This window comes from Mauremys reevesii, linkage group 7 (genome assembly GCF_016161935.1).
Source record: "Mauremys reevesii isolate NIE-2019 linkage group 7, ASM1616193v1, whole genome shotgun sequence".
Taxonomy (NCBI): domain Eukaryota; kingdom Metazoa; phylum Chordata; order Testudines; family Geoemydidae; genus Mauremys; species Mauremys reevesii.
Genome location: NC_052629.1, coordinates 57,182,100 through 57,208,130, shown reverse-complemented (window position 1 = coordinate 57,208,130; position 26,031 = coordinate 57,182,100). Strand labels below are relative to the sequence as shown.

Here is a 26,031-nt window from a genome sequence, read left to right as displayed (position 1 = left end):
ACAAGGAGAGAAGTGAAACCTAGTCAGGAGGAGAGCAGTTTCTGTTGCTAAAATTTTGAGGTGGGATTTTCAAGGGAGCCTCAGGGAATTAGGCACATCACTTTCATTGACTTTCAGTGGACTTAGGGGCCTAACTCCTCTAGGTCTCTTTTTAAAGGTGGAGCTCTCACATGAAAATCAGATGGCAAAAGTGAATGTTTATTGCACTTTGTACATAACTTTTTTCTCAGAGGCATCCCATCAAACCCAAATGGAAAAATGCACTGTTGCCTGCTTTCCTTCACCCTGCATTGTGAAAACTCAAATCTTGGGGGTGGGGGGTGAAATGAGGGTCTGGATTAGATTTTGGTTGCTCAAGCCTCTCTCTCTGAAAGAGGGCTTCCATTCAGGAAAGGAACCTTTTTTGGGGGAGGGGGAAGGGGGAAATGTTAACACACTCCCTTATTTCCAACCCTTTGAGTCAAGGCCTTCCTACTAGAGCTGGTCAGAAAGTGGATAGAAAAATTGACTCCGTTTTCTTCCCTTTAAAAAAAAAAATAAAAATGTCACAATTTTTTTGGTGCATTTCAAATTTCCAAATAGAATTGACCAGTGCTGCTTTCTGTATTAGGCCAAGAACAAAATTAAGGCCCTGATTCATTAAACAAGCACAAGTAAGCCTGTTAAAATAAAGGGGGTCATTTAGGTAAAATTAGACATGTGCATGCAAAGAAGGATGGATTTGTGGTTGACGCCTTGGTCTGTCTTGTCTATTTAGAATGTAATAGATGGGGCAGGGATTCATACAACACCTAGCATAATGGAAACTTGATCTTGGAACCTTTAAGTGCTACTGTACTATTTGCTGGATAGGGGCCATGTTAAACTCTTAAATCCTAGCAATTCAAGTGAATGGTTCCTTCCTTCCTTCCTTCCTTTTTCAGTTGGTCATTTGGAGTTCTGCTATGGGAGATTGTAACCCTGGGTGGTAACCCTTATCCTGGAATTGCTCCTGAAAGACTCTTTAACCTCCTGAAAACTGGCTATAGAATGGAGAGACCTGAAAACTGCAGCGAAGAAATGTAAGTCGTTCTTGCTTTGTTTGGATTAATAGAAATGTCCTTGAACAAAGGGAGGAAACAGTGTAAATAACAGCCATCTCCAGCATGACTTTTAGAGAAGTCTGAGAACAAACTAGTAAAAATAAAGAACTATGACATCATAAAGTGGCAGAAAGGTGGGGTGACAATCTGTGTTAAATGTGCACTAAAAGAAATGCAGTCCCCAAGTACCCACAGCTATTAGCAAAGTACTTGCTGAAAACTGGATGAAGTACTCATCAGGCTAATGAAAAAGTGTAGGTTAAATGTTTGGAACATGGAGGGGGGCGGGGGAGAGGAAATGCATCTAACATAGTGATGACTGACCTCTTCAAGATGTGTTGAAGTACATCCAAATACTAGGAACGCACTTTCCTGCAAATAAGGTGGTTATTTCAATATCTGTGCTCCATGTATTCCCTGCAAATGGTCTGTCAGTTGTCTGACTTTCCTGGTAGTGCACAGAACCCTAAAGAGAAGATACCTTGACCCAGAAATCAACACCTGTATAACACAAACATTTTGTGACTTAGTGAGTCATTTCAGTTTATCTGTGACTGTAAGACAATTCCTATGTTATTAACTGACTTATTTACAAAAGGCAATTAACCAGGAAAATCTCAATGAGAGAGAAATATCTCATCTTCCTGGATATTCCATGGCGTCCAAAAATGAAACAGAGGTTTAAATATGTTTATCAGCCTTTATTAAGCCATATTCACATATTCAAATGAGACTGCATTGTCTCATTTGAATTTTGGAGAACAAGAATGAGATCCCTTCAGGTGTCTTGGAATGACCTTGCCCATATGTGTGGTGAGAAAAAGCAGCATAAATAGTACAGCCATTTTTTTCTGTGCACCACATACATAGAGATACCACTGAGACACTGTTGAACATAGATTCATAGATCTCAAGTCCAAACTTGCCCCAGCAAAATTAAATATTTTAAATTTTCACCTGTCTTCCCTTCCTCAAGCATTCACTTCAAATGTCCCCTTCCCCACCCCCACCCCCAATTATGTTCCATTGTTTATACTTTTTTGAGTTACTCGTGTTGTGTAAGTTTGCAGGGCGTGGGGGTGGGGGTGGTTGATGGCTTTGTTGTTGTATCTCTTTTAGATGGACAACCTGGGTAGATGTTTATCTTAGGACATTAAAGACTGCATTAAGATGAACTACTTCACACCCATTTTTCTATGCATGCTCCACATTATCCAGTCTAGCAATGAGGAGGTAATGCATAACCTTACCCCTTTTTTATAGGTATGCAAACTTTTCTGAAGCAGTTCACTCAATCTTTAATATAATAAATAAAAAAAAAAAGTGAGATTAGAAGAATCTTATTTAGGTTGTAAAGTCAAGTGCTAAAAAGTTAGGAAATGCAGGATTTATGGTTGTCTGTGCAAACTTAATTCAGACAGCTTATATACACATGTGTTTTTGAGACAATCTTTAATGACATGATCACATAGTATCATAATGCGTATGCCCAAGGGGGAGGGTGTGAATTAAGGTTGTACAGCCAATCATAAATCTGGCATTTTTTAACTTTCAAGTGCTTGAATTTGCAACCTAAACAGAATTCTTATAATGTAGTGTTCTTTAAATATAATTTCAAAATGTTTTTTTTGTTTGTTTGTGTTGGTAAATGGTAAAGCCACTTTCTTTTATGAACAGCTGAGCACCAGCAGGGTTTGAATCCTGAACCTTCAGCACTGCAGCAGAAGTCATTTAAGCTATAGCTCTAACTACATTATCTGGGTGGGCTGCTGAGTCCAGAAAGAGTGGCATGGGAGAACTCAGCCTGGCCTAATTCTTTCTTTCTCTTCCCTTCTGGGAGTTGGGGGAGCTCCTGCCCTATTTGTTGTCCCCAGAGGGAAGAATGGGCCATGAGGTCCAGGTGCTGGGATCCAGAGGAGGGAAGCCCAGTCTAGGTTTTTCTCCTCCTCACCACTACGGCTGCTCTCAGCTATTCTCTGAACAATGTGGTGGTGCTGCTGATTTGGTGGCAGTGGAGCCTCGCCTTAGAATATTCATGTGTTCAGTTATTATTTTAGCAGGCTGCCAACATTTTCCTGAGGAAGGAGAGCAGGAGAAGGGAAATTATTTTGAAAGCTTATATCTCAGCAAAAGCTGAATGGAATTTCATACCATAAAGAAAAAGCACTTCTGTAGCCAGAGGACTTTTCCCCTGCCAAATACCAAAGGCCCGAGGCAAACAACGGAGATGTGAAAGTTTCTCAAAGGAAAGGTTGCAAGAATCTTGCAGGTGGGAAGTGTTAGGCACCTAAACATTGGTGTCACTATCAACTCCCCCTGTACTGGTTGTTTTGTTCTTCTAGGTGACCGTCCAAGAAAACAAAAGTCATAGGAGGGAGAAGTGTAAGGGTGTCAGCCGGGAGGTCTGATTACCAGCGTAAGTAGACACTCTCCATATCTCAGCTCAAACTAGTATGCTAAAAATAGCAGTGAGGTGCCACAGCGTTCACACTGCCTTTTTTAGGACAAGAGTCCGAGCTGAGCGAGGGCAAGAGTCTACCCACGCTGGGAATCCCACCTCCCAGCAGCAGTTGTAGACTTACTCTTGGACACCAATCTTGTAAAGAGATACACGTGCCTGGGGCTTTAATTACATGCAGTATCTCCTGGGAGTAAAGGTACACTCTTGTGACTCTTAGTGCAGTATTAGGGCCTCGTCCCATGGAGAAATTGTTTAGCGACATAAATAAGAAAAAGTAAAGATGGAGATATTTCTTTGAGTGGCATTCACAACAGCGGCCAGATCACTGTACTGTAGATTTATTTGAGCAGAAAGGAAAACCAAACCATTTGTGAATGCAGGATCTTATTATCTGTTACTTTGGTTCATAGGTATAACTTGATGCTGCGATGCTGGAAACAGGAACCAGATAAGAGGCCAACATTTGCTGACATCAGCAAAGAACTGGAGAAAATGATGGTAAAGAGTAGGGTAAGTCTGCTGCAAGCTGAGTTTTTTGCACAGTTAATGAAAACTAGTAGGGAATGTTTACAATCCAAAGAGCTTGGTTGTAGCACAGAGAAATAAGTTTCTGATAAGTAAAGTTCTTATTTTGATCAGGATTAAAGGCATCCAAAAACTTTATTTCCTCCAGATGGCAGAAAGCTTTCCAAAAGCTGTTCCATCTTTTTTTTTGGTATGGTGATTTTAAAGATTTCAGACCTAGAAATGTTGTATGGTTGATTATTTTTCCACTTAGTTTCCTTAGGAACAAATTTATTATTGCAGAGTTCATTTTAATTTGCATTACTCAATAATCAAGCAGTAGGAAGCCTCAAATTAAATGACTAAAATATTGCAAAGCAAGTATTGTGTCATTTCTGACTTGGGATGTCTTAAAGATGTGATAACAGCAACAAAATATTAAAGCCATTTGGTTCCAAATCTGTCTACTTTAACATGCATATTCTGATAAGGATTTTCTTGGGAATTCAAAGGACCTCATTGTCAGTGTGGGGCCTTTACACATCCTCATCTAGGACTTGGTCTTGCACACTGCTGAGCACTGTTGTCCTGATCCAGGAGAACACCTATGCTTGCTCTTAACTTAAAGCCCATGAGTATCTCCATCAGTACCTTGCAGGATTGAGTCCCTAGTACACACTGCAAATATACATCCACCTAAATGGATATTTTCCAATATTAATACTTGTATGTGCACTTATTTGATATGGCGTAGGCATGGAAATTCCGTCAGTGCAAATGGAAGTTTTTCATGGAAAAATCCAGTTGTCTGTCTGTGCTGGAAAAGGGCATGTGCAGTTGAATGAGCACACACAAGTGTACATGTGCGCACACAAGTGGAGGCTGGTGACTAAAAATAAGTGTGTGTGTGCACTTACCGGTATATACTTATAAAATCCCTGTTTTACAAAAACATTAGAAATCTCCAACAATAATTGCTCTCTAGGTAAGACCTACAATATTGTTCCTCTGTTACAAATCCAGCAGAGGGAGAACAAATGAACTAACCCATTCTGGGCTTGGGCATGTGTTGCTGGGCACAGATTAAGAAGTGAACAGAAGGGAGCCATTATGCTCTATAGGAAAATTAAAAAATCAAAGTTTAAGTCAGTGGTGGTGAAAGGCAAAGTAAGATGGAAGTTTTAATTTTTGAGGTTCCAAAGGGCTATTACAAGAGCAATGTAGTGAACTAAAAGTAAATTTCCAACACAAAAAGTTGTGTCTGCTTTGTATGACAGACAGACTATCTGGGATAATCCAGTGAGTGGACAGTAACACTGAACTGGGCAATGTTGTCCGAAATGGTTATCATAGTTAAAAACAAAACAACCAGCATCCCGAACAGAACTCTGGGCCAAATGCTACACAATGGGGAGAACACCTTCCAGGCATTGTTAGGTACCCTGTCCTCCCATTGAATTTTAGGCTTAGAGTAAAGCTGAAATTAAAGCCTATCTATCAGTGTGATTTTTGAGTTAACTCATTGGCAAGCAGCGTTCAACAGAAGAAGTACTAACTGAGCATGTTTCTGTCGAAGCATGTCTAGTGTTTCTGCAAACAAGTGCATTGCCAAGGACACTACTCTTGCAGAAAACAGGAGATTAAGCAGTTGGTATTCTCTATAGAAGGGCCCACTTCAAGTTTGCAGTTGCCCTGCCTAGGGAACCCAGAAATTTGTTAGCAACTATAACTGAGGCATGACTTTGTTGCTTATTGTAACCTAGCATTTTATTTATTTATTTGGTAGGACTACTTAGATCTTGCAGCTTCCACACCCTCTGACTCCTTACTTTATGATGACGGGCTCTCAGAAGAGGAGACACCACTCGTGGACTGTAATAATGCTCCCCTCCCTCGAACCCTTCCCTCCACATGGATTGAAAACAAACTCTATGGTAGAATTTCACATGCATTTACTAGATTCTAGCAACACACACAAAAAGTGTTTTTTTTTCTTCTGCACTATCTTCAGACTCTGTAACCCCATTAGAGTGTTTCTTGTGTGAATGAAACCAATCAAAATTTGCTTGGAAAGCTTTTTTTATTTGTAAATGTCAAACTTTGCATCAGGATCATACTTTAGGCGTCTTGCAGCTGTGTTTAAAAAAAGATTAAAAAAGGATGTGAAAATAAGTAAAATCACCATATATATCTATATCTATATATCATATGATAAAGAGAAATAAATAGATCAGGGAAGTACTCTCAGGGGAAATTTTAAAAGGCTAAGAACCGACTATCCAATTAAAATAGTCTTTTGTGTTGGGGGGTGGAGTTGGGAAATATGTTAGAGTCTATATCTCTAATTTAAGTAACGGATTTAAAAAAAAAACCATTTGCTAAACATTTTGGGGGGGCTCAGTTGAATATTGAGGCCCAATTTGTTACAGTTTTATGTTTATCCAGACAGATTCCTGAATCTCAGCTGCTGCTCACATGTTTTAAGTCCTTGGACAGAAATTTCTGCTTAACGTGACATGGGATGGGATCAGGTTACAATTTACAGAAGACAGGGGAGACTGAGTGTATCTACACAGTCTTTTGGAAATTGATTTGGTGATGGCCACTATAAAAATACTTTTGACTGTTTTCACATCCTTTGGTTTATCATGCAAATGTCAGCACTAAGCCCTGATTGAATGATGTAGCAAGTGTTTTGAAAGGGAACATGTGCTTTCATATTGTGGTGGTGAGATGGACAGTAAAAATGGCTCTTGCCAAAACTCCTATACTTTGTTTTCTGATTAAATATTTTACATGTTTTTGGCTCTTTACTAACTTCAGAGATCATATTTTTTTCCGTTCTTCAAGCAGTAAAACTTTATTAAAAGCTGAAGCTTTTCCATTACTCTGTGTATTGGTAATTAGTAAATATCTTTGGGTCTTTTTTTTCCCCTCTGCTCCCTAGACATGATTTTTAAAACTAGGTGCCCAAGGTTAGGTTCCTAAATACATATCTGAAATTTTAAATAAGTGGTCAGATTTTCAAAAGGGCTTAAGCATCCAACAGTTCCCATTGAAGTTCCCATTGCTGATGCTTTTGAAAATCTCAGCACTTATTTAGGTGCCAAAATTAGGCTTCTATTTTTGAAAACGCTGGCCTTGGTATATTTTTTCATATAGTGCTGGATCTGCAAGATGCTGTGCACTCTGGGCCCAGTCCAGCAAAATACATAAGCATGACCTTTAAATTTACATTTATGAGTAGCATACTGATGTCAATAGGACTACTTATATGCTTAACTTTAAACCTGTATTTAAATATATAGCTGGATCAGAGCCAGAGTGCTCAGAACCTTGCAACCCATTGTACTACTGGGAGATCATGATGGGTGATATGAGTCTCATCCTAAACCTACTGAAGCCAATGGAAAGACACCCATTGATGTCAATGAAAATACTTTAATTGACTAGATTGGACGTTGGGTCCTGCCTTAAATGGACTTAGTACTGCTTGGAGCATTGTATGTACAGCAAGAACTTCCAGTTGCAATAAATTCTCTGGCAAAGCAAATTGTAATTATATTGTCATGAAACTATAAAATTGTGAAAAGTTGGAGGCTATCATAAGAAAAATTATTAACTTTTATTGGATTATATGATGTACACACTTTTTTTTTTAATCAAGACAGCACTTTATTTGTTCCGGGTGTTTGCCTTCAGCAGAATTTGTGCTTTGGGGCTTTGAAACAGAGTTTATATCAATTGATTGGGGACAAAAAACAATGGTCTGGCTTAAAGTATTGAATGGAGTTTTGCCAAGGGCTGTACTGTCTGCACATGAAGTTATGGTTCTTCAGTGCAGAAAAAATTATCTGTTTTCATTTTTAGGCATGTCATACCCGAACTGGCCTGAGGAGAGCCCCGTTCCACTCACAAGATTCGATGGCACTAACTCTGTGTTTTCAAGATATGCAAATGATAGTGTATATGCTAACTGGATGGTTTCACCCTCAGCGGCAAAATTTATGGACAAGTTTGATAGTTAAAAATTTCTTTGTGAAAGGTAATGGACCTAATAGGGGAGCAAACATGCAAAGAATGGAAAGTCCATTGGCTCATTCTTTGTACAATTAAAACTGGTTAAACCAACATTAATTTCTCAAATGGCAAACTCTTTTTTGGTAGTTTCTCAAGTGGTTTTACGCATGATCAAGACTATAATTGATTATTTCCTCTTTCAGGAAACATATCAAACTGGATAAAAGTTGTAGTTCCAGTACTTATTTTTCAGTCCACCATTCTGCACATAGTCCAATTTGGTAACTGTTTATTGCAAATGGCTGTGCACTTCATGCTTACAGTTTTTTAGGTCAGCTGTCCTGCATTACAGCTTTCTTGGGTGGGAAAATGTTGTTGTACTTGAACTGCTACTTTTCTGGTTATTAACAAAAGGCCACTTGATCTAAGCATGAAGCACAAACAGTATACGTGGGGGGGGGGGGACATTTGGCTCAAAATAACTGAGCTTGCTATAGAATCCGAAGTGTTACCATGATGTTGGCACTAATGAAGCCTGTATTTTGGTTTCGAAGCAAACGTTAAGTAACTCAGTAGGGAACTTGAGAGTCAACATTTGAAGTCCTGAAAAGCTGTAAAAATGTCGTGTCTTGTCTTAATGAGAAAAGAGTTTGTTTTATTATGTTTAAACTATTCTTACCTTTAGCACAATGGAGATAAATTTGATACTAGATATACTATATAGACTGATGTCAATCAAGAGTGCTCACCTGACACAACTTATTTTCCATCACATCCATTTTACTAATGTTATAATGTCTGTTGTACAATCATCATTCTGTTTGAGTTCAGTGTAGACTGTACAGGATATTTTGAACTAAATTAAAGCAAAGAGATTTTGTTTGCAGTCACGTTCAGTGAGTTGGAGTCTTCCTCTAAGCTCAAAATCTGATTCTACAGTCCAATACATTGCTAACATAGGATATCACAGTGACATTATTCCAAATAAATCTTCTGCCTTGCAAGTCACAAGTAGACAACCCTTTTACTTAGCATAACTTATCTGATGCTTTTATTATTAGTTAGTTAATTATTTCCTACAAGCAGGGGGAAAAAATCACGTGATTTTGTTAAGGGTAAATTTAATTCAAATGATGTGCAACCATATTGATGTGGTATTTAGGAGAATGATCTGACTCTTATAGAGCTTACATGGAAGGGAATAAATAGGTTGGCAGTACTTTTCTGTCTTTTACTTGAAATTTAATATTGTTGAAGAGAATATTTTTTGTGTTCTAAAAATGTTGGACCATAAACCCAGAGTGACATGTTGTTACCTGTGTGATGGCTATTCTTAAAGAATCCAATTCTACCAAAGCTTGTTCCTGTCTCTTAAATTCCAGTTTAGCTGTCTTCATGTGTTTGTTTTGTGTGTCGGCACAGTGTGTTTCCATTAAAATCTGTGATTTCAGAAGTAAATGAGTCAGATTGCCAAAAACTTAATGCAGGTCTTCATACAAACAACAGAAGTCCAGCTGCAAAGCGCTGTGTTAGTATTTAAAGCCTGTTTTATAAAGGAATATTGTATTTGTTTTCAGATGAGCCGTAGCAGTGTGAATTTTTCTTTGTGTAAGCTAACCACTACACTAGGTACTCTGTGCACAGCATAAAGATACAGACATGCAGAGGAAGAGAAGGTGTCAGGAGTGTCGTTGTGATACAACAGTGGCCTCTCAAATGCTTCTGGAGGTGCGGCACAGCCCTCAATACACTGTAACAATGCACGTCAAATAAGTAGAAAATAAATGCAATGGAAAAATTAAACCCCCATTACATGGGCTTTTTCTGCACTGGCACTGAGAGAGAAACTAGGTACAAATGCCATAACAACATAAGGGAGGTCTACAATCAGTGACAGCTGCTGTGGTAGTTTTCAGTGTTACTCATTAAATCTGGCCATACACTGGTTCCCCACTATTTCAGTTCATCAGTGAGAAATCTCAATTCTTCATTTGTCACAAGCAATCCAGGGAGATTTTTCATCAGCGGCAGCATGTGACAGAAATTCCTAAACTAGAACAAAAGTCCTCCAGGCAGAGGTACTTTACTCCAGTTTCTACTTGGACAGAACCTGTGACAAGTGTCATTCTAAGACAGGTGAGTGAGACGACAAGTGGTATTGAAATAACCAACTGATGGAGAAAGCACTGAGTATCATTGTATTTCAGACTCTGAGCATCATCCCCTGCTTAGTTCAATTTACCCCTATGAAAACTGGGGTTCCCAGTCACATTTATCAAATTTCCTTATGCACACATCTGATATAGGTGCTGTATAAAACAGCAAAAAGTAATTACATTTATGCCATAGATAATTACCCGCCTGCCCACTTTCTCAAGCAGAGCTGAATGAATGATTCACAATGAACAATTTATAATCCAACTAATTTAGCCTTCCTTATTGTTCCCAGAATATCTGTAAGAAGCAGATTGTGACTTCCTTGCATACATTCATTATTTGGCGTTTTTTATTTCCACACTATAGATTCATTGTGAATGGTTCACGTGGAGCGTTTGATATTTGTTCCATATTGGTTAGTTATGATTAATGTCACATTTTCATCCAGTCAATTCTCTGACTGGATGAAAATGAATACACTTCTGGAATGAATACTCACATGAAAATTCTAGTTTTAGTTCCCACTAATGCTAGGGACAGTAAAACTCAAGTACTTCATAACTTGATCGATTTTTATTTTAAGGCCAGAAGGGGTCTTATACAGAAAGGTGTGATTACATGATTTAGCAGGCCATGACATTTCACCTAGTTCCCCCAGTACTGAGCCCAGTAATTTACGTGTCCTTGCTTTCTCTCAGAAAACTTAAAAGGAGCATGAGAAAAGCCAACATGAACTCATTTATATATTTGAGGGAATAGTGACAGAAAATTCTTCCAGCTCTACCGACATGTCAACAAAAACTACATCACATAAACATTGTACGCTTGGGGTTCTGTAGGATGTAGCCAGCTGTAGAAATGGGTGAATCCAAAGGCATTTTTCTCTTCATAAAGACACCAGGAAATGATTTTAATGTACATTTCTTTTCTATGTGCAAACGTTTTTCTTAGCTGTGATCCTTAAAATCCCTCATGTAAATGTATGGCAGCTGATACAATAGACTGCAGCCCGTCACATATTTTAGACAACTTTACAAATATGCATTCTTACCATTAAATCATGAAGGGTCCAAGATGGGCATCCTGTTTTATTCATTGTATGTGGTAAAATAATATTAAATTGGAAATATAAAGTGTATACATACAGCTAATGGGTCTGTCTTTTAAAAATAGTATTCAAGTGCAATACAATAAGACCATTTTTGTACTAATTGCTTGCTATATTTAAAAAATTTAAATCAATCACATTTGAATAATAAAACGACTAAAATATTCCAAAATAGACCATTGTTTTATATAAAAAATATGATTTCAAAATGAGCCAGCTAATTTGCCTTTTTTCATTCAAAAAAACACCCACATTCTAAAATCTTCTATGCAAAATTACAGTCCACACAATTCTTAAATCTATTACTGGGTTTATAATGAAAACACTTTGAAACTCGTAATTGTACAATAGCAAGGAGGCCCTGATATAATATCACCATCTTCCTTGTGGCTTAGACAGTCACACAATACTAGCTTTAATCTGTTTGTTTTTTTTTAAAGTGTACTTGTCTGAAATACTTTTCAAAATTCTCCTGGAGATACATTAAATAGTTATGAATCTATTCTGACTGACTTTAATCCACCCTAAATTATGTTTTCCATATTCCAGCCAAATAAGTATGTAGGAAAGTGTGCATGTATACGTGTGCATATGTGATATTCTCTATATAGGCCTCTCTCCATATCTACAGAGATATAAAAACAATATATCATATAAAATGTGAACATAAATACAATTGACCTGGGTATACTTAAATACAGATACTATAAACACATACACACAACTTGTGTCTTATACACAGCTTCTGCACTCTTCAAATGTTTAGTCCTGATTCTGTTCAGGCCAAATTCCTATTGAATTCAGTCGAGAGGTTGTGTCTGTGTAAGCATTACATGATAGATCCAGTCAACAGTGCAGTACAGTAGTCACCATAAAAAGCCTTGACAATTACAGTCGTATTTGTGATAGTCTACAATGCAAAGATAGGGATATTGCAAAAAAATACTGTAAAGTTAGTTTTATCTGAAAATACTGATTGTACTGTTTTAATGATCATTTGGCTATGCTAAAATGTATTAGTAAGGTTAGAAATGATGCAAAGTTTAGATGTTAATGAAAATGCAATAGATTTTATGTGTAAGGATATTTTCTATGTATGAAAATGTTTATAGGCCTCAATTTAAAATGTATATATATATTTTTGAGAAAAGAGAATTGATAAATTAATTAATCCCCAAGGATCTGTACTGGCATCAGTGTTGTTCAACATATTCATAAATGATCAGGTAAAAGGGGCAAACAGGGAGGTGGCAAAGTTTGCAGAAGATAAAAAAATTACTCATGATTGTTAAGTCTAGGGTGACCAGATGTCCCGATTTTATAGGGACAGTCCCGATTTTTGGGTCTTTTTCTTATATAGGTTCCTATTAACCCCCCACCCACTGTCCCGATTTTTCACATTTGCTGTCTGGTCACCCTAGTTAAGTCCAAAACAAACTGTGAAGAGTTACAAAGGAAGGTCTCACAAAACAGGGTGACTGGGCAACAAAATGGCAGATGAAATTCAGTGTTGATAAATGCAAAGTAATTCACATTGGAAAACGTAATCCCAACTAGACATACAAAACAGTGGGGTCTAAATTAGCTGTTCCTACTCAAGAAAGAGATCTTGGAATCGTGGATAGTTCTCTGAAAACATCCACTCAATGTGCAGTGGTAGTCAAAAAAGCTAACAATGTTAGAAAGCATTAAGGAAGGGATAGATAATAAATAATCATAATGCTGCTATATTAAATCCATGATAGGCCCACATCTTAAATACTGTGTGCAGTTCTGGTTGCTCCATCTCAGAACAATACATTAGAGTTGGAAAAAGCACAGAGAAGGGCAACAAAAATATTAAGGTTATGGAACAGCTTCCATATGAGGAGAGATTTAAAAGATTGGGACTGGTCTGCTTAGAAAAGAGGTGGGGAGGGGTTGTGATTAATAAAATCATGAATGGTGTGGAGAAAGTGATTAACAAAGTGTTATTTACCCTTGACGTAACACATGAACCAGGAGTCACCCAATGAAATTAAAAATCAGCAGGTTTAAAACAAAAATAAGGAAGTACTTCTTCATATTACACAAAGTCAACCTGTGGAACTTCTTGCCAGGTAGTATTGCAAAGTCCAAAAGTACAACCGGGTTCAAAAAAGAACTAGATAAGTTCATGGAGGACAGGTTCATCAATGACTATTAGCCAAGATGGTCAGGGATGCAACCCCATGTTCTGGGTGTCCATAAACCTCTGACTACCAGAAGCAGGGGATGGATCACTTGATAAATTGCCCTGTTCTGTTCACTCTCTGAAGCATCTAGCACTGGCCACTCTTGGAAGACCGGGCTAGATGGACCACTGGTCTGATCCAGTATAGCCATTCTTATGACTTCTAAATTGGATGGTATTTTGCTAATTATTAATCTCTCACTCCCCTTTACAACTAGAACTGCAAAGATTAGACACATGGTTGTCATATTAGCACATATTTTCAAAGTTCATATGAACTTAGTAGAAGGTTCATTATTTACATTCACTAGGTTTTAGGCATCTTACCACTAATAAACATTTTCATCCAAACAATCAAAGCCTGAACAGTGTAGTTTCACACAGCATGGATATACATGTATGTGCATTTTAAAATTAAATTTCTATGTTTTCACAGTTAATGATTAGTGGATTAATCAATAGCCATACTTCAAAAACCAGGCAAGGCTCCATGAAAACAAAGTGCCATGTATATTAGATGCACAAAATGACAGTTTCATCATAAACTTCCCTTCCAGAAAACTCCCCTTAACATCACTTTCACTTAAAAGCACAGAAGAGTGCTTAACTAAATAAACCTAAGTGCCCAATCCTGACAACACAATGTGAATAGCTTTACCTAATGCAAGCAGTCTCATTAAAGTCAATGGGACTACTCATGTGAGTAAAGATACATGCATAAATGTTTGCAGGATCAGGCCCTAAATAATTATTTTTATTCCCCTGGCAAGAGGTATGAAAAATATGGCTAGGAAAGGTAACCTATGAAATAGTAGCTTTGATCTAGGTATCTCTAGCCCTAAAATATTTTGCTATCGCCCCAAAAATAAATCCTTATCAGTTGGCATACAGAGACAGAACATAGATAAATGTACTGTACATGTACAAAAGTGAAAAGAATACTTATCAAGAACTACTTGAGTAAAGCTGGATCATTCACAAATATAGTATCCATTATATAAATTGTTTCTTATGCATATTTCTTATTTACTAATTTTGTGGGGAGGAATCCCAGACTATGACTTTCAGTAACAGCAAATATGTTTTTGAAAGAATATTTTTCTAACAGTGGCCATGATTCCTTTGTTTATTTTTGTATTTTCTAATTTAACGCCTTTTCATGCTAAGAGATGTGTGTGCGCGCTGTGGCATTTCCATTTATTAATGATCTTCTGCAATTACGCACAGTCACATCCATTAGCTGAGTTAAAACAATTAAGCTTTGCCTTAAATTTACCTGAAGTACTTAGCTCCTTTAGTGAGGCTAATACAGCACATTTCTTTAAAAAAATCCAGCCTGCTTGTATGATTTACCAGCTGTCATGTTTGAATGATGTGCTAATCACAAATGGTAAGAACATTTTAAAATATTCTTTAGGTGTATTTTTGATATTGGGGAAATAATGTTCAAAGTTTCTCCATTAAATGTGTGTCTGAGTAGTCATAAAAGCCTTTAAAAGGAGTGATATCACCTAATGTAACAATTGTTGCATTGTTGTATCAAACTAAGTGCTTGATTCTATCCATGCTGAAATGGATTCGTAGCTAATAGCTGATTTTCCAAAATAATTGGTGAAACATACATCAGTGTGTTAAGGGAAAGATCAAACAATAAATATTTTAAAATCATTTCCTTATTCTATACTACAGAAAAAGTCTTCAAAAGTACTCTGCCTCACTGGGAAATTTGTAGAAGCTTAAACAAATAGTGTGAGAGAGAGTGATGTACATATTTTGAATACAAGTAATGAAGCTTACACTATATGTGGCTGGTTTTTATTGGCTCCCAAATATAAAAGACCGAAATGTGGATGGTATTTTCAAAAGCCCTCAGTTTTGGCCTAACTCTGCTCCCACTGAAATCCAAATAGGAAGACCTCCACACTCATGGTAAAATTCTCCCCCATGCAGAGGGCGAGCATGAAGCCTAGGCATTGCTTTAGTTCTCAGGTTCCAATTTCAACCCTAATGTGCAACAAGAGGGTAATGCTGTCTGATCCTCAAATAGGCAGAGCAGAATGGAACACTAGGGGCCCGAGAGGGACCATCAGATGTGCACTTACACAGATACAGTGGCCCAAAACACATGCATACGATGAGCATGTCTATGCATCCCAAACGTGTTCCTATAAAATAAACAGCTGACTTATTTTGTGCATCAAGTACCTGTTCCTGTGCAGTGGCAGATCATTGTGCCCTCCCAGTGATTTCAATACGAGTTAAGAGTGCTTAACTCATCATAGGACTTGGTCCTCGCTGCGTGCCAGTCTCAATTTATGAAATAGACCTCTGAAAAATCACAGCTGTCTTGGGTCCCGTGCAACTTTCTTGATGGACCAAAAGAAACCATCTGAATTTTAGGAGAGCTTCCCCAGATCTGAACCTGTGATTGTAATTCTGGATTGGAACTGCAACTAGAAGACGCCTGGTTTTGCATTTGGATGCGATGGATATGTATTCTCAAAGATTTTGGCTCAGGTTGGTAGAGATCTCATTAGAACAATTTGTGAAACTTTAGACTGTCATACTCAAACCCATGATTTTAGCCCTGATTTGGCTATGAAATTTAATCCCAATCTAAACCTACTATAGATCCAAACCCTACTTCTTTGGCCCTTCCATCGTTTCACTGTCTGTCAAGATTTTATATTCTACCTGTGTTTTGGGGGGCCATTATAAATGAGACATTTAGGTTTCAGGCCTGGTTTACACCTAAAACTTAGGTTGACCTCACAGCATCACTCAGGGCTGTGAAAAACTTCATGCCTCGTGTGACAGAGTTAGGTTCCCAACTCCCACACTGTAAGGAAGGTAGGTCAATGGAAGAATTCTTTCATCAATCTAGGTACTGCCTCTTGGAGAGGTGGATTAACTACATTGACACAAAAATCCTTTGCCAGTGTCTGTGCTACAGTGGCATAGCTGCAGTGCTGCAACTGTGCCACTATAGTGATTGTAATGTAGACATAGAAAAATGGGGCTTTCCCCTTGACATTACACTTCCACTGAATGAGGATGAGGCTAGCACTGCTGTGTTCTTTTTCCTAACAGTCATAATAAGTGCCAGTTTCACAGTTCTCTTCTAATTCACTGCATACAATTTACTACACCTGAAATATTTTTAACTGATAAACAGAACTGATTGAATAATTACATACAATTGTTTGCTTTACCAAAAAGCTTGATGCGCCACCTGAACTTTGGAATAATTTTTAAGACGTTATTTGGGGAAAAATTGTCCCCCCCTTTTAAAAGATAAAGGGTCTGATTGTGAAATCCTTACATGCCTAAGGACTCATTGAAATCAGTGAAACTACAGGTTCAAGAAAAAATTAGTCATGGCAGTAAGGCTTCAAGATATGGCTCTAGGAGTCCAGTAATTCACTGCCAATAATAATAATACTCACACACTTTATATACAGTATACTAGCAATACAGGAGGAGGTAAGAGATTTGGAGTGATCTCACAAAAAGCCGTAGGGCCATCAAAGTTCAGGGAAAAGATTCCCTTTGAGGTCAGTGGGATTAGGTACAAAATGATTTGGTGTATGTATGTTGCTGGCAGACTGTTTGCTGCTAGTAAGGATTTTGACTCCATGGAAGGTGAACGAGATCATAGTGAACCTTCAAAGAGGTAAGTAAAGGGTTGCTCTAAAGGCCATTGAAGTCAATGGAAAGATTCCCATTGACTCCAGTGGGCTTTGTATCAATCCCTGAGAGAGAAGTGTAAGAGGCAGGAAGTTTAAACACACTAGAACTATATCTAAGAAGTGAGATAATTGTTTTGTTTTAAAATTGAATAGATTTTAAGGATTCAGAGAACCAACCAAAAAGACACAAGAAAATATTTCAATGCTCTCTTGAGAGGCCTTTCAGTAACAGTGTCAATCACAATTTCACAAGGAAGAGATTTGGCTGTCCTCTGTAATTTTTAGGGATTTGCATCTTGATTCAGGAAGTCACTTAAGCTCTTGCATAAATGCTTCCCTGAATAGATATTCTGGGGCCTAATTCATGGATAACAAAGATAATTGAAGTTAGTTTATACTTATAATTTTTTTTATCAAGAATGAGACCTGAAAATCTCATCCAATGCTGCTATGAAAAATAGAAACCTGCCTTCCCAGTACCATGTGTTAGACTGAATTGTGACAAACTTGTTAAATCTTGAGCAAATAAGGATAATGCAGGTCTCGTACAAACATTACTGAGCACATTTTCATAACAGAGAGACAATTTTTCACACTTATAAACAAATATGTTTGTAATAAATTACATTTCAAGCCTTTAAAAATGCATTCTTACCGTAAAAAAAATTCATGGATTAATTTTACAGCAGTTAATTATTTGATTAACAGATAATTAACTGAAATGAATTTTATTGCATCATTTTGATTAGCTCAACTGACTTTGCTTTGTTTTACAAAAACAATTGCCTCTGTCTATGAAGACTGAAAAATTTGCCTGTTTTAAATGAATAACTAAGACAGTTATTTGTAGTGTTTCTTACCATTAAAATTTTTAACATTAAGAATATAACATTAAAAATGTTACTTTTACTGCCCTTTGACACTCAGAAGAATAGCTACGGATAAGCCTTATTGCTGTAGTATGTTTTTAAAGTACTGTAGGAATGTAACTATTGCCATTCAAGATGAGAACATGGCTCATGTAGGCCCATACCCCGCCATTGGCAGAGGCCAATGTATGCTTCAAGAGAAAGGAAAAGGGGGAAAGTATCCTATAGTGCACCTTGCCAATTGTGGGGTCTATATGGGGTCAAATATCTCCTGGATATCAACAGGGGAACAGCTTAATGTACATCCTAAAGCAGGAGTTCTTATTGAGCTCTTTATGTTTTGCATATCTATAATCCTCTTTACCACAATGCTATTTTTAGGAAGTGTATGTTCAAGATTCTAAATCAGTTTGAAGTTTCCAGTAGTGAAAAACCTTGTTAGTTGCATCATCATCCTGTTATAAATTTGACTTGTTCTCACTGCCAATACAGCTATGTCCTCGGCACTTTAACTACTGAAACAAGCAGTCTCCTGGTAACTGGTGTAGTCTTGAAGTCTATGCTGCATAAAGAAGAAAAATGATTTTTCACAGCCATGGACCAAGAAATTGTCATTTAAAAATCATCCAAAATCTGTTAGAACACTTCAGAAGTCAGAAAGGCCTGACTTTATATACTTAACAGGCTGTCATATTGGCCTCTTTGTAATTTTATGTTAAATACATTTAGTTTTAATATTCTTCAGATAACATTTCCTATTTAATATTCTTCAAGTAACATTAGCTAAAAAAATAGAATGTGGTGCTCTCAAAGCTGAGAGTTCTATACTTCCTGTTCATGTCTTCTGATTTGCCCCAAATTAATTTTTTTAAATATAAAAAGTTTTGCTTTAGAGCAGGGGTCGGCAACCTTTCAGAAGTGGTGTGCCGAGTCTTCCTTTATTCACTTTAATTTAAGGTTTTGCGTGTCAGTAATACATTTTAACGTTTTTAGAAGGTCTCTTTCTATAAGTCTATATTATAGAACTAAACTATTGTTGTATGTAAAGTAAACAAGGTTTTCAAAATGTTTAAGAAGTTTCATTTAATATTAAATTAAAATGCTGATCTTATGCCGCCAGCCTGCTCAGCTCGCTGCCAGCCTGGGGTACTGTTCACCTAGGCCAGCAGCAGGCTGAGCGGGGTCTGCAGCTGGGATGCCAGCTGGCAAGGGGCCAGCAGCTGGGACCCCAGGCCTGGGGAGGTTTCAGGGGTCAGGGCAGAGGGCTGGGAGTGTGTGTGTGTGTGTGTGGGGGGGGGGGGTTCAAGGCAGAAGGTTGGGTATGTGGGCAGGGTTCAAGGATCAGGGCAGAGGCCTGGGAGTGTGTGGGGTTTCAAGGGTCAGGGCAGAGAACTGGGGATGTGGGGGGTGCAGGGCAGAAGGCTGGGGGTGTGTGTGGGGATTCAGGGGGTCAGGGTAGAGGGCTGGGGTGCTCAGCTCGGGGGGGTGCTCCCAGCCCCCTGCCCTGAGCGGCTCATGGCAGGGGGCTGGAAGGGATATGCCCTGCTCCACCCCCGTCCCCAAGGTCCCATCCCTACCTCTTCTCTGTCTCCTCTACAGAACAGCGAGCATGCTGCCACTTTTCCCCCTCCCCCTCGCAAGGGCCATCAGATCATCGGTGCAGGAAAGGGGAGGAGGAGGGGCAGGAAAGCACCACGCTGGGGGAAGAAGCAGGGGAGGGGGGAAGCTTGGCTGCTGCAGGACCAAGCTTCTGCCTCCTGCCCCCGCAGGGGAGAGTGGTGGGCAGGGGCGCTGAGTGGGGCTGGGGCCGGGACCGTGGCAGGCAGCAGCGTGCCGCTCAAAATCGGCTTGCGTGCCGTAGGTTGCAGACCCCTGCTTTAGACTAATCTGATTGGGAAATTCTTTTTTAACCATTCAAGCAAGGAGTCAAGGAATTCATGGGGCTCAGACCATGGACCATATTTTATTCTTTGTCCCTTCATCAGAAAAGCCTTTTTTGAAACAACGACTGCAAACCAATCATAAGAGCATGCCCTGTGCTGCAGATATCCAGATCCAAACTTCCCCAAAGTGCAGGGACATTTGGCTCAGGTGTTCCAATTTGGGCCCATCTCTACTAATTTTAAAACACAAATATCCTTGGTAATAAAAACAATGCCACAATATTAGATTATGGAAATGTTACCTGAAGAATAGTAAAACTAAATGTATTTAACATAGAACATTTTTAAACAATTGGTCTATAGGTAACATTTGTTCTTTTACTACTTGTACTCTTCAGCCACGAAGCTTAGTTTTTAAATGAAATAATTGGAGTTTGGAGTCAAACTACAGAAGTTTTGTGGACAGTTTAAACCCTCACCTCATAGTTAAAGGTTCCAACAACATTGCCATGGATTACATGTATAGTTTCAGAAACTGAATCACATAGAAATCATTGTATGGCCTTACTATTCCATTTTAGTGAACAGGTTAAGCAGTTTTTTGTCGTTGTGCCTGCCCATTTATAAAAAAAATCTGTATTATATCTAAAAAAAGGAACAATGTTGCATACACACTGTTAATTATATCAGCTTGGATCTGGTCTTCTGTATATTGTACATTTTTGTAGGGTTGTTTTTTTTTTTGCATAAAGCTATTTGTTCTGTGTCTGTTGGGTAGATGTAATGAGCACAATACTGATTATGCAATTAAAATGTATTAAATGCTTATGTCAGTTGTTTTGTATTAAAACACTAAGCTACTTGGTTAAAGCACCATGTAATATTCCCTGTGCTAGAGCTACTGGGTGTATTGTTATAGAAGCTTATTTTTTGCTCCAAATACTTACGGTTTGGTACTTGATATATATATCAAGTTTTGAGACCTATGTAGAATCCATCATAATGGATGAAAGCAGCAAATCCATCTAGCATGGTATGCTGCCTCACTCCAGAAGTGGCTAATATTGCTTCATAAGAAAGTGTATTTTAAAAGAAAGGCAAAGCAATGCACTCAATCATTTCTGCAATGATGTATTCAGGCTAACCAGAATTTCGTATGAAATCTGAGATTTGATTACCCTGACTCTTTTTAGGCTGAGGAAGTTTTCACTGTCTTTCATATTACTAAATATCTTAGTCAATTTCTAAATTCGGCACAAGGATCCTCTCACAAGAAGCTCCTTGCAGAATTAAAGCCTTAATCTGTATATTCATGGCAGGGATTGTTTTGACAGACACCTAGCCCATGATAGTTTAGAAATAAGCCACTGTAGTACTCTAGCACTGAATAACTGGACAGGATTAATAGTTTGTCTTATCAGTCTGTTATACACAATGGGGAATGAGTGGGAAGTAGCCTGGGTTCTGTGGCCCATTACACTGGCCAACACAAATAAACTCATGGCAGGAGAAGTCATCTACTACTAGTGCAAACTAGTAGCAAATTACTTTCCTCTGAAGCAAGGGAGGAAGCCAGGGACCAGACTGTGACTCTAAGTGTTGATTAGGCCCCTGTCCTGCTCCTGGGACAGCACAGCTGTATGTGACCCTTTACTCAGGACTTGCAATAAAGCCCTAAGTGCTAGATCTTGCAAGATCTTGAGTGATTCCTGAGTTTCCTGAAAACACTCTACTCCCACTTAGAAATTGGCATCCAGATCCAGGCCCTGGCTGTGACTACATTTATCAATTCCCTGCAATAACATTAGGAGCAGAGGATGCAATTGCTTTGGCAAATGGGAAGAATCCATCCCCAGCCACAGTAAAAATTGTGAAAAACCTATTTAATTCAGTACTTATAATGTATAATGTTCAGTTACAAAAGGAAGAATGCTTCTACTAATATCCTGCATGCCAAGCATAGGGTGCCCAAAAAGCAGTCAGAAAAGCATCTAAGTAACACTACGCACCTCTCATATGGGCAATAAACTAAAATTAGACAAGCCAGAAACATAGAAAATTGTGCTGCTGTACTCAAGGTCCTAAGAGACATGGGATTCTGAGATCATAGATTACTACTCTTTCAGGAATTAATTTTTGTGTCAATCAGTGAACACTTGTTGAAAAAGTTGACCACACCCTAATTAATAAAAAAGCTGAAGTCAATAAAACTTGAATGATAGCCATGCAGAATAAGTTGACATTCTACCTAAAGGGCACACCTACACTTAAACTGCTGCATTGGCGCAGCTGCGCCACTGTAGCACTTTAATGAAAATGTTCTAAACTGCAAGAATAGAGCTCTCCCATGCGTGTAGTTACTCCACCTCCCCAAGAAGTGATAGGTATGTCGGCAGGATTTTTCACCTCCCTGAGCAATGAAGTTATACCGACATAGGTCTGTAGGGTAGGGGATCGATTCTGTTCTGTCAGTGGAAATAAGGAGTAACTCCATTAAATGTCAGTGGACGCTACACCAATGTCAAACTAGCAGTGAGATCAAAATCAAGCCCACATAGTCAAAGGCATCCCTAATATAAATCCACTAATTCTAGTGAAATTTCAGCAGGGATGAATTTGACTCATTACATGCTCTTAACATAAAGGTAGGCTTAATGAAAGAATAATGATAAAATCGATTGGAAAAAAATTCTTTCCCTCCCTTCCCTGCAATGCCTCCATTTTCCCCTAAGTGTTTTTCTCTTTCATCATCCAGTCATGCAGATGGCCGTGCTTTCCAGCTCCTTACCTTTCCTCTTCCCCTAGCTGCATCCCTGAAGCTTGTTCAAATATTCACAAACAGTTGTTCTCATCTGGGATAAGTTAATCTTCTTTGATATTCAGTCCACCTTCTTTCATAACAGACTGTGCTGCTTTAAAAAAAAACAAACCTCACATCCTCAGAAAGCTATAGCAAGGTGGGATATACACAAGTGAAAAGGACAGGATGATAGTTACTTTTTCCTTAAATTTCTCAAGTTCATGCTCAAGCCAAAACAAGAAAGTTCAAGAGCAGTGGACAAATAATAATACTTAGCAGATATATATCTCTTTTAATTGCCAAATGCTGTACAAAGGAATAAACATAATGTGCCAGTATAGTCTGCTACTTTTACAAGACTATTAATATTTATGTATGTGTTTGGCAGCAACAGTTACGCATGGCCCTGTACAATGGACACAAAAACAGTCACTGACATGAAGAGCTTATGTTAACAACAGATTCGTATTTCAAAGGTTTTTGAGACCAATGAAAGGCTGCTGCTTCTGCATAGCTATCTATCTGCCAAGATCCAAATGTGGGACAAAAGCAAAATGAAGGGCACAATACATTTAATAGATACCATGGCCAGAAGGGACCACTGTGATTATCTAATCTGCCTTTAAGTGCAGGAAGCTTAAAACAATGTGTAATGAGGTACAGTGATGGGGCAGCGTAGACAATCTTACACAGGCACTGTTTGCGCTGTATCTGTTTTGTGGTTAAAGAAAGGACTTCAGTGTGCATGGCTGTCAGATAAAGGTTGCAGTGCTTCAAAACGCTTTATAACATGAAGAATCTTCACAATAGCCACCTGACAAAGGTAAGTAGTATTACCTGCTATTTACAGATAGGGAAACTGCGACATGGAGAACAAGTGAAGTTACCCTTTCCATGACTTTGTCAAGGCTCACACAGAGTCAGAACTAGAATTCAGGCTTTCCTGTAGGCCAGACATATATGTTGATTCTACTATACATACTACTACTCCTGTGGCCTCATATGTAGATGTCAATAGAATATTTGATAGCCCATGCCAGCAAGACATCTGAACAGGAGCAGTAACAAAGGGGTTATACAGTATAATGTGGAATAAAAAGCCAAAGTGAGGGACTTGAGGAAAAAAAATATATGGCAGGAAACCTACAATGTTGTCGGAAAGTTTCCTTTAGGTTGTTTAAAATTGTCTGTATCTTAGCTGCATGAGTTTGTGCATGGGCCTGTTAAACCCAGGGTTGTGAGTTCAATCCTTGAGGGGTGCATTTAGTGATCTGTGGCAAAATCAGTACTTGGTCCTGCTAGTGAAGGAAGGGGACTGGACTCAATGACCTTTGGTCCCTTCCAGTTCTGTGAGATAGGTATATCTCCATATATTTATCTCTGATATAAATAATTTCTAACCGTAAAAACCCAGGAGAACAGAGGGGAGCAGCTTTGCGTGGATTGGTTGGAATTATTTCACCATTAGACAACTGTAGCACTTCACAAATAGTCTCATATCTAGACAATCTGATTATTGTTTGTGAGTTTCATTTTTGAAAGCTAAGGAAAAAAATAAACCTCACCAGACACAATTTTTGTTTTTCACACACATTTATTTTATCCTGGCTTGAGAGGCTAAAAAAATATATTTGGGTTCTGAAAGGTTGCTTTTTCCTTTCTGTTTTGTGATCTAATTCAGATTACTCTAGCAAGCCTGGGTTCTGCTTTTATATCAGTTTTATTTTCCCCATTTCAGCCACTGCTTCACTCCCACACATGCACTGAACAAAAAACCCAAACCAACCCCCCAAAAAAGCTCACAGCTAACGCTGTTCTGGGGAATTCTTCTTTTCTTTAGATTCCAGCCATCACTGGCCACATCCTGTCCCACAACTATACTGATTTAGAAAGAGAAATGCCCATATTTTTAGCAAAATACCTTATTTTTCCTGTCTCTCTCTCTAAAATAGCTCTTCTACACCATTTTTTAAATGGAATTTAAAGGTGTGTCCCTATTTCTTCACCAAATTTATAGCTTTCAGATATTGGAAGGAGTGCAACTATCTCTTTAAGAAAAATTCTCAGGCTGAACTGAATTATACCTCAAGATGAGTAAGTTTCCTGAATGTCTTACTCCATTATGTCTTTACAAACGAAACACCAGCTCTTCTCTCAGCCGTAAAGACTAAGATACATAAACTCTTATTTTCTGAAGAATCAGAAACCTGTAACCTTTTTTCCTTCTCCCAATTTGGAAAGAAAAGCTCCTTGGAGAGTGGGCGTATCCTCTAGAAACACAAATGGAGGAAATAGACACAGAGAGAGTAATGTGGCTTGTCTGCCTAATAAGAAAGGATAGAAGAAAAACAAGTCAAAATCCTATAGATGCCAGAAGGATATTTTCACAGTAGGAGGAATCTTAATTTTTATATAGGGTGGATCACATCTTAATGGAGACACTATATCAAAGACCATCTTTGCTGCTAGTCATGACTGCATTGACCACTTCCTCACACACTCATAATGGTGTAACATCTCTGTGGCAACTACAGCTTCCATAGAAAAGAAATATTTGGAAAGTCACACAATAAGACAGCACAATGGGACTAGCTAGTTCTCTATAGATCCACCAGCATGGACTGTTGAGAACTGCTGCTGTGCTACATCATTGCATTAGTTATGGGAATGACTTTGGTGCAGCAGCACTTAATACCACCACCATACCTCCTTTCACTTGCATATAATGTTATATCTAGGGAACTTATAAAATTCGGACATTAAAAAAAAGCACACATGTGGGTCAATAGTAACTCCTATCTATGTATTACTACAGAGGACAGACTTATACTGTACTGTTAAAGTGGAGAGCCAAACAGAATGCTAGTAAAGAGCATGCTGGGGAGGGGAGGCATTCCTCCTCTTACCCTCTATTGTAGAAAAATCATATTATTTTCAAGGGAAGTAGTACCTACGCCTACCTAGTTTCAGGGGAGTCTTCCAAAGAAAACATTTAGAAACCTGCCTTTAATCTAAACCAAAACCACATACTTTCTCTGAAAGCAGATGGCTTTTTCCTCTATATACTTGTTTACTCTTGTTTAGTATATTGTAATGGTGTGTGTGTGGAAGTGCGGATAGAGGTAGGAAATTCTATAACTTGATAGGATTAAGTCTCATCACAAGCAAAAAGCCTTTGTAAGTTAAGAAGGCACCCATCTCAGTTACTTAAATCCTATCTGTCAAGCCTTTCTCCTTGAGCAGGAA

At 38.4% G+C, this 26,031-nt stretch overlaps 1 protein-coding gene across 3 annotated transcripts in view; it reads left to right on the top strand.

The window, feature by feature from the left end:
* RET (ret proto-oncogene) overlaps positions 1 to 8,957 on the top strand; it is a 129,981-nt gene extending 121,024 nt beyond the window's left edge. For all 3 annotated transcript variants that reach the window (XM_039482464.1, XM_039482465.1, XM_039482466.1), the window contains exons 17-20: positions 924 to 1,061; positions 3,954 to 4,053; positions 5,834 to 5,981; positions 7,918 to 8,957. In XM_039482464.1, coding sequence (XP_039338398.1) covers positions 924 to 1,061; positions 3,954 to 4,053; positions 5,834 to 5,981; positions 7,918 to 8,075 — 544 coding nt within the window. In that variant the 3' untranslated portion in view covers positions 8,076 to 8,957. The remainder of the gene's footprint in view (positions 1 to 923; positions 1,062 to 3,953; positions 4,054 to 5,833; positions 5,982 to 7,917) is intronic.
* The last annotated feature ends 17,074 nt before the right edge of the window (positions 8,958 to 26,031 follow it).